Source organism: Carica papaya, chromosome 1, assembly GCF_054855325.1.
Source record: "Carica papaya isolate Zhongbai chromosome 1, ASM5485532v1, whole genome shotgun sequence".
Lineage (NCBI taxonomy): Eukaryota > Viridiplantae > Streptophyta > Magnoliopsida > Brassicales > Caricaceae > Carica > Carica papaya.
Window position 1 is genome coordinate 7,762,024 of NC_142309.1, and position 9,331 is coordinate 7,771,354.

The 9,331-nt window shown below is 33.1% G+C and overlaps 1 protein-coding gene across 4 annotated transcripts; it reads left to right on the plus strand.

The window, feature by feature from the left end:
- Window positions 1-727: 727 nt before the first annotated feature.
- Window positions 728-9,331, plus strand: LOC110825630 (Polynucleotidyl transferase, ribonuclease H-like superfamily protein). Of its 4 annotated transcripts, none has more exons than XR_015818361.1 (11): window positions 729-946; window positions 1,024-1,155; window positions 1,433-1,591; window positions 1,694-1,777; window positions 2,485-2,580; window positions 3,040-3,132; window positions 3,219-3,362; window positions 4,379-4,486; window positions 4,623-4,674; window positions 4,759-4,861; window positions 9,067-9,331. XR_015818361.1 is itself a non-coding variant. In XM_022056101.2 (10 exons), exons 2-10 carry the CDS (start codon window positions 1,057-1,059, stop codon window positions 4,785-4,787), a joined length of 864 nt encoding a protein of 287 aa, XP_021911793.1. In that variant the 5' UTR covers window positions 729-946; window positions 1,024-1,056; the 3' UTR covers window positions 4,788-5,059. The 4 variants fall into 4 exon arrangements, 2 of the variants coding, with proteins under 2 accessions (XP_088073774.1, XP_021911793.1); XR_002541847.2 differs by lacking the exon at window positions 9,067-9,331 and adding an exon at window positions 4,974-5,059; XM_022056101.2 differs by lacking the exon at window positions 9,067-9,331 and having other exon boundaries at window positions 4,759-5,059.

Here is a 9,331-nt window from a genome sequence, read left to right on the forward strand (position 1 = left end):
CCCAAAAATTTTATATATCTATAAATGTTATAGAATTCAACCTACTTCACATAATCTTATGTTCAAATAAAACCTATATTAGAAGGTAAAGATACAAAATATATAATAAATTTTTACTTACTGCCATTTCACACACATCAAAACCATAGTCACAATAAAATATTCAGAACCCATTACACCACAAAAAAACCTTTAAAATCCTCATATAAAGAGATCATACCAGACTTTAGGTTTTCTCATGTGCGTATAAAGAGAGAGATATCGAATATTAAGCCAAAATAGGTCAAAAAATCTAATTTTGATATTGAAATTGAGATAAGTCTCATAAAACTTATACAATTATTTGATGATAATATAAATATTGTACTTGGTAAATGTATAAAAGAATAAACTAACATCTCTATATCCTATCTCACATAAAAAAAGAATTATTATGTAATTATTAATCACCACTAAAATCTTGCTATCTTTTTGTTTTTGCCTAAGCAATACCTTCTTCATCATTTACATCCATACAATAATTTTAATCAATGTTAGCATGTTAATTTTCAAACTATTAGATGCTAGTATTACTTAACATTATTTAGATGATAGTATTAATTTTAATTAACATGCTAGTATGAATACTATTTTTTTAGTAGTATTAATATAATTAAGCTTATTAGATGAATGTAAATGGTGAATTGGGTTTTCCTTCATGCACCCATAAAACAGCCCGCGACTCTTCCTCTCTCTTTCCTTGTCCCTTGTATCCCGCCCAGCCCACTTATACAGTTGCTCCCAGTTTCTCTTCTTCTATATTATTTTCAAATTTCGATGGTTCTCGTCCAGATTAGACTGACCAATTAGACTGACACGCTTGACAATTTCTCTCTTTTAATCTGCGCTCGCTTCCATTGATTGGATTTGCAGGTTCACCTACGGAATTTACTCTTTTGCACTAGAGGTTAGTTTCTTCTTTCTTTCTTCAGTAAAGGTTGATAGGCTTTTCAAATATCACCAGCTCCAATTTGTTATTTCCAGCGTTAGGTTATAAGTTAAAATTATTGCCCGACAATGGAGGAGGAAAAAGATGCTGTTTATGTTGTTAGAAAGGGTGACACTATTGCCGTTTACAAGAGTTTAAGCGATTGTCAAGCACAAACCGGATCATCTGTAATTTCTTACTTCATTTTTTTCTTTACAATTTACTTTTATTAGTTTACTGTCATGCACTTCTTTGATTGCTTTTTCCTCCCTTCAAAAACTGGGTTATACGATTCTTCATATGGGTCTCTCTCTCTCTTCCCCTTCTTATGTGAATTTTTTTGGGTTATTTTTGCATCATTTAAATTGTTTTTTAAATGGTGTATATTGTCTTTAACTTAGTGTTATTATTATTATTTTTTTGTTTTGGTTTGCTGTCTGCCCAATTGTTTAACTTTCTGTATAGGTCTGCACTCCTTCAATGAGTGTGTACAAACGGTATGGTTTGTCCAAAGAGGCTGAGGAGTTTCTCGCTTCGCATGGACTGAAGAACCCTGCTTATGCTATCAATGCCAGTTATGTTAAAGAAGATCTTTTTGGTGAACTTCTTCCTTGCCCATTTCAGGTTACCCTTTGGACTTTGACACAGTCAATGTGATTCTTGTGGAAGAATCTTTCACTAGTTAACGATTGGGGCTTATTTGTTTTTTTCTTTTCATTTTTTCAGGAACCATATTGTTCCAAAGCTCAAACGGTGGTAAAGGATTCTCCACCTAAGAGATCACAAGAACAGCTTCATTCTAACATTACTGTAAGTTAGAACTCATTATACAAGATTTGTAAATGGTGGTTCGTGAACCCATCATATATACTGTTTGATGTTTTCATCAAATTATGGATTTTAATATTGTTGTTTTTGAGCTTTTCTCTTTTAAGAAACCGTCTTCTTTCAATGGACAAATGGTTGCTAAGGAGTTCTCTCCCGATAAAATTGCAAGAAGATGTTCGCATGACTGGTTTTGTAAGCTAATCTCATATTAATGATTCTGAAATATGGGTTTGTGAACTGATTAGATGTTATGTTGTTTTCATCAAATGAATGATTTGGTTTTTTAATTGTGGTTGCTGCGAAGCAATAATTCTACTTAATAACACCTGAACTACCTTTAATCAGTTTCTATTGGAGTATTAACTAGATCTATCCGATCATCTTTTTACTGCAGAGATGAAAATAGCATTTTATTAAATTTTAGTTACTCTGGACAACATGATGACAATTCGGACAACATAGACTACCATATACTCACCACTCCTTCCAGTTGGTAATTGGCACTGGTCTAGCAGTAATAAGTGAATGGTTAAAGATAAATACTGCATAGTAAAATATGGTTTTACATTAAGATATCCTGAGGGTAAATAAGATAACTTTATTTGACACTAGAACATGGAGACTAGCATTTCAAGTTGACTTTATTTTCCTCAATCAATTTTTGACATGCCATCTTTGTTCTGGTGTAGGCTGAATGTGACTTGGATTTGTTCTTAACAGATCCTCAGAAAAAGCATCTCAAAGTAGACAATTGCATTCAACTTCCTATAATTTCTCCAACATGTGTGAGTTTTGTCAAAATACGTCAACTTTTTGTTGCTACAATTCAGTCACTTACATAATTTAGCAAGTATGTCTGTGTATCATCTTCCCTTAATGTTAACTTTTGCAAGTTCTAGTTTAATTTACTTGTTACAGTTATACTAAATATGTACTTGAGATCTATTTTAAAAGAACTGTTATATGTTATAGTGATGTTAGTCTTATAGAACATTTCATCTGTAAGCAAGAAGTCAGTGCATCTATTGGATTCTGGTATGTGTTTACTGTGTCTGGTGCAATCTTTTGGTGTTAGGTTGTTTATGGCAACTGTTTTATGGTGCTGCATCAATTTCTTAGACTCTCTGACTTTAAAAGAGATGGCATGTCTCTGGTTTTTCTTCAGGACATATATGTGAAGTAGCATGATACATTTTTTAGTTACTTTGCAAAAAAATAAAAACAATCATTTACATCATTCCCAGCAATCCTGTATTATCGAGTTTGATGGGGCTTCCAAAGGAAATCCTGGACCAGCTGGTGCAGGAGCTGTTCTACGTACTGAAGATGGAAGTTTGGTATGTAGTTAGTTGAAATATACCTCTTGCTTTTATATTACAATATCCTCTGCGGACTGTAGCTTGATCTGACTGGCTTTTGTCAGGTATATTTGTTGCGTGAAGGGGTGGGTATTGCAACAAATAATGTTGCTGAATATCGAGCTGTAATTTTAGGACTTAAGTGTGCCCTTAGAAAAGGATTTAAACATGTCACTGTCAGAGGAGATTCCAAACTTGTCTGCATGCAGGTTAGTTGGTTTTCCCTTGTAGTTTCAGTTTGATTGTCTTTTGTTACTTGGCCTATTTCAGTAACAAATGAACAATTTTTATGTTATTAATTTGAAAATCCATTTGTAATTTAAGTAGGGGAGGGGGAAAATCCTTCACAAAATGGGAGAAATTGGTATTCTATATTATTCAAATGGAGTTTATTGCATTTTGATGAAATTTAGAATGCATTATCTTAATTCCATTTGGGACTTTCTTGGAAGTTGAATGACATTAAAAAGGATTTTCACAAAAAATCATTGGCTTGTTCCAAAGAAAACTTCTAGAAAAAGAAACTTGGTGGACCACATTTTTCATGTGCTAATGTGTTAAAGAGAAAGTGAGTCACAGTAAATACCCCTTTAAAGTGGAAACTTGAAAGCAAACGTGGCAAATAAAATAATCTGTTCTATTTCTGATACATGAGAAACAGAAGTTGCAATAAACAATTGAATCTGCAAGGAGTTAGGTAGCCACATCAGTAAAGAATCAGTTAGTAGTTGGGGAGAATAACAATCAATAGATAGCATGAGTAAGCTAAACTAGTGTAAAGAGGGGAGTATTACCTGTAAAGCAACAAGTTGTTTTGATGAATGAATGACCTTTCCTCTTTGTCGCTCTCTTCCCCTTCCTCCAATTCTCTGTGAATTCTAATTTTTTTCCCTTGTCTCCAAGTCAAAGGCCTTTTCAATTGAAAGATATTGCTATTTCAATAAATCAAATTCTTGACTTCTTAGTCTGGTGTTTTCTTCTTTCTGATGAGAGTGGGTATGGGCGATGAGTTGTAAGGCTGTTCTGTACAGGAAATGGTTTATGCCTCTAAAAGATAGAGAAATTAATTTCACAAATGCCATTAATATGGTCATGAGTTATGTCATATTATGAATTTTCTATCCTAAGATAAGTCTTTGTCTGGGTAACTACATTAGTTTGAATATTCTTGTAGTTCACACATAATAATCTTCACTTGCACCTATGAGGAGTTCTTACCTTGCAGATCCAGGGCCTATGGAAAATCAAGAACCCAAATATGGCAGAATTGTGCAAACAGGCAGTGGTGCTTAAGGACAAGTTTACATCATTTCATATCTTTCATGTTGAGAGGGTACATGAAAATGTTTACCGTTCATAAACTTTGATATTAAGTGATCTGGGGGTAGTTTTGGTTTTGATGGTTCATTGAGTAGTAGGTCTATTGCTAACTTTTTTGCTAATATAATATATTTGTGTTCATTTTTAAGGAGTTCAACTCCACAGCTGATGCTCAAGCAAACCTTGCCGTCAATCTTAGGGGTAAGGGCATATGTGTGCTCCATTTATTTCTTTAATGGCTTTTAAGGATTATTAATGTTTCTTGTGTTCTTGATGCTTGTACAGATGGTCAAGTCGAAGAGTCATGTAAATAAAAATTTAGATAAAATTTTGGAAATCAGCAAAAGTGCAAGAGAGCTTAGGCCAATCAAGAGTAACAATAGCCTATGTAAGTATTTAGAGCCATCATTTTTGTCAATCAGTGGGTGAAAATGAGTTGCACCCATTTGTCTTTCCTCTTCATGGAACTTTTGCAGTTAAAGTTTGTTTCTATTCTGCAGAGATTAATGTTTAACGGTAGCACCTCAAATATATTTCTGGATTGGTGACAAATAAGTCTTGCTTGTCATAATCTTTTTCAGAAAAAGTTCTGTCCCATTATGTTTAGTATTCCTAGATCAATTTAGACAGATTAACTTTGGTTTTCTCTAATTTGGAATAATGTCTCGTGTTGATTCAAGCTTTCTGGATTCCATTTTTTTTATTGACTGCTTCTATGTTGTACTAAGAACGTGATTTGATTAACATCATCCCAAGCCAACCAGATATTCATTTCAAGTACACTTGCCCAAACACTTCTTGGCTTCCGCAACTTCAATTAGTTATTTTGATCTTGTTAAGTGGGTCCAGTATACATTAAATACAAAAAAAACAAAATCTTATATGGGTGGATGTAGGATTAGTTTTTTTTAAAAATAGATCTGATGTGTGTGTGTTTGTGTAGGATTAGGAATCTGAAACTAAGTAGAAGAAAGAAAAAGAAAATTCATTATAGATAAGAGACAAGTGAGGCTGATGAGATATATGTAGAACACGAAAAAAGAAAAAGAGTGTTGCGGTACTTTGGAAAAAGGAGAGCTTAAAATTCCTTTTGGATATGTGAAAATCAAAGAGAAAAGTTAGAATTCTTTTATTCTTTGATTTTTTTTTTTTTTGGTGAAATAAAATGTATAAATATATTAACAGACCCTAAGGAGGTGCCAGCCCCTATACAAAGTGTATTTTTGTTCTTTGATTTATGGTTGGGTATTTCAAGAAGGACTAATTTTCCAGTAGTTATCTACAAATAGAGAGATTTGTAGGATATTAGTTAATGAGATAATTTAAATATTTCTTAAAAATTGTAGAATCCAATTCTGTAATTAGCATGAGATTGTAGTGCTCATTATTAGTATATTGATATTGGAATTAATTTAGAGTTTGATTCGTAGTTTTTTCCTTTGTACTAGTGAATTTTGGATGTAAAATTTTGTGTTCTTATGTTTTTTTTTTTTTTTTTGTATGTTATCTATTTTCTGTAATGTTATTAAAATTTTATGTGATTGTGTTAATTGAATTAAATAATTAATATTATCTAAAGTGCAGCAAGTAGAATTAAAATCTGGTTGTGTAGGAAGCAAGATTAATTGTGTGACATAAGATGGATAATTAGCAACTCTCTCCAAATGGAGTTGTCATTTTATATATTAGATCAAAGGCAGAGATGCTCGTGTAGATTCACCACATGCTCTTGTTATTGAGAATGGAGAGAGGAGTAAGAGCAGATGTTCTAAGTGACATGGTAAATTCAGAGAAAAACCATTGTCAAAAGGAAACTTCAAATATTACCATTATGCGAAAAATAATCATAGTAAGAGAAACTGCAACTATTTAATAAAGACAAAGGATGGGAAGAGCGAAAAGAAAATAGATGATGACTGCTACTACATCTGAAGAATGTGAAGAATTGATAGGGTTTACGTTTGGCTTGTATTTTTGTCTTCTCCGAGCATTGACAAAATCAGAGAGAGAGAGAGAGAGAGGGTGTTGAAATCAAAGCATGAGGGAGTAAGAGGGTGGTTGCAGCGTGATGATGGTAGACCAGGCAAGGCGATAATGGTGATGGTTCAAAGAAGCGAAAGAGTTATGGTGACTATTTTTCGTACTTTACTTGCTTGCTTCGCTTTCATATTTAATTGATTTTTGAGCTTTACTTATATAATTTAAGACATATTATAAAACATATAATTTTACTTCATTTAAAAACCTTTGGGGTTTAAATATCACTAATTTATAAGCTCCCTAACAAGTGTTGGGAAAGACTAGGAGCAAAATTTATCACTAATTTATCTTTAGTAAGCCAAACCTGACAAACCTAATATTGTGCTTCAACTTGTAATATTCAATCGTAGAGGGAATTTTCTTTGATTTCTTCTTTGAAAATTTTTGAGTTTCGTAAAATATGTGGGAATAAATCTCTTGGTTGCGATTTTGTGTGAGAAAAAATATTAAATGGTGAGACGGACTCTCTGTCAACTAACTTTCATAAGAGAGCTTGAAGAAGAGTGTAAAAATCTCAAGTGAGTTGCTTGAGTAGATTATTTAAGCACATAAGTAGTGGTTGGACCTCTATGAATTGAGTTTGCACTCTCTCTTTAATATTCTCCGAAATTATAAGTTGCATTTAAAATACAAGTTATACGAATAATTTTATTTATTTATTTATTTATTTTGTTTATTAAGTACTTGCATTTTTCCTTGAGTTTTTGAAAATTTAGGAAATTTGATTCATTTTCGCTTATACTGTAACACCTCGTTCATCACCTTGTTAAATTTGTATATGAAAACTCTTATTTATTCGGGTATTAAGACCACCTGAACTCATTTAAATTTATTTCGTAGTTTATATCGTATTTGGTAATTTAAATTTGTAATTTTAATTTATTCAAATTTCATCATTTTATTTATTATTATTATTATTATTTTACTTTATTTTTGTTGCATTTTTATTTAAAGATAATTTTTAGAAAAAAAGAGGAAGATGGAGTGAAATCCTGCGGGAAAATGCCTGCGGGAAAGGCTCGCCCCCATGGGCAAAGCACGTTGTGCGTGTGCGTGCGCGGGCGGGCATCGCAGGACGTGTGCACATCCCATCCGCGCAGGGTGCGAGTTCAGTCTGTGTGGCATCCCATCATGCGCAAACATGCCAGTCCATGCGCGCATCACATCACCTGCAGACAGGGCCAGGCACCATGCACCCTGTGCGCGGTAGGATGCGCTTGTAGGCTAGGCCTGCAACGTGCGACAGGCCTAGTGAGGCGCACTTCCATCTCGGGTAGTGTGCTGTTGCCCCTTGGGCACTATACGTTGCCTTGGGTGGTGTGCCACCGTCGCCTTCAGTGGAGAGCCGCTGCCGGTTGAGGAATTCTTCCTCTGTTTTTCGCACCACTATCATGTTGTGTCAAATCATTCCACTCATCTTCTACTTAATTTTCTCTTTCCTCACTGGATTTAGCCACTTGACGCAAATTCAACGGTCTCTATTTTCTGTAAATAAGAACCCATTTCTTCCATTTTCCTCATCACTTCCATTTCATTCTTTCATCTTCCAAGTGCTTAGAGAAAAAGTGAGTGATCCAGAGAGAGAAGGAGAGGAGAAGAAAAAGAAAGGTGTAGGTAAACTTCAAAGTTTTGTTAAAAAATTTAGTATTTTCTTAAACATCTTAAGGAATATTTTTAAAAAATCAAAATTATGAAGTTCAGGTTTTGTGTTTTACATGTTTCATATTTAGTAGTTCCAAAAAAGTGATTTGTTCTTGATTTCAAGCATACTATGTGATTTTATAGATATTTGATAATTTGCATGTTAAATAACATAAATTCGTTGATAATTTTCTTAAATATATATAAAACAAAAAAAAAAAGAAAGAAAGAGAAGGGTAATGAGCCTGAATAGTCTGAAAAATGTATATTTCTTTATTGACATGCATAATGTATCAAATGTTTCGTTAGGTTTTTTTATCTCTGTGAGATTTCTGTTTTTTTCTCTCCCATTTGATTTAGAAAGACGTGAGAGAATTGCTCCCTGTGGATGACGGCATACTCTTTGACGAGAGCGGTGACGCAAATATCTGTTAGTAGTCACTTTTGGCTAATTATTGTCGTGGTTATAGAATATCTGATAGGACTACTGTGGTTGATACAACTGTGGTCATAGATTGTACTATAGTTTAGCAAACTGAAAATGTGCATGACAAAATTGCTGTTATATATATCTGATTTGGTCATTCCACATGGATAGTCGGAAATCTGTATCTGCCATCAGAAATGGAAGTCGGAAAGACTTTGCGAAGGATGACAACAAAATATGAGCATTTAATGATTTATTTGATTTTCTCTATTGTTATGTGTGATGTTGATTTGATTGTTGTGACTGTGACTTAATGTTTTCTTTAATAAATAAAATTATTTTTACAAAGTAAGATAGGATTCTGACGTGACCTGATAATAAGTATTAATGATATAATTATTTATTTTTAAAATATTACGATGTTATTTAAATATTATTTTTTTTTACTAAGTATATGAAACTTATTATTTTTATACCCCCGCTAGATGAGAAAAATAGTGAAGAATCGATCGCTGACCTACCCCTTGAAGTCTATGAGGATCTCGTAGATCCACAAACTTTCAATGCATGACTTATCCCGCACTCTGATGAGTCCAATCGCATAGTGAAGGAAATGACCCTTTTGTATTTTGATATTTTGTATTTTGTTATCACTTCTGGCCTTAGTTATATATATGTGTAATTGAAACTCATATATTTTAGTAAGGGATTTGTAATAATTTACTTCATTGTATAAAATTTTATCATGCA

Coding starts and splice junctions, on each gene's coding strand:
- LOC110825630 (XM_022056101.2), top strand. CDS start 1,057: ATGGAGGAGGAAAAAGATGCTGTTTATGTTGTTAGAAAGGGTGACACT. Junction 3,133..3,218: donor GTACTGAAGATGGAAGTTTG/GTATGTAGTTAG, acceptor GGCTTTTGTCAG/GTATATTTGTTGCGTGAAGG. Junction 3,363..4,378: donor CCAAACTTGTCTGCATGCAG/GTTAGTTGGTTT, acceptor CTTACCTTGCAG/ATCCAGGGCCTATGGAAAAT.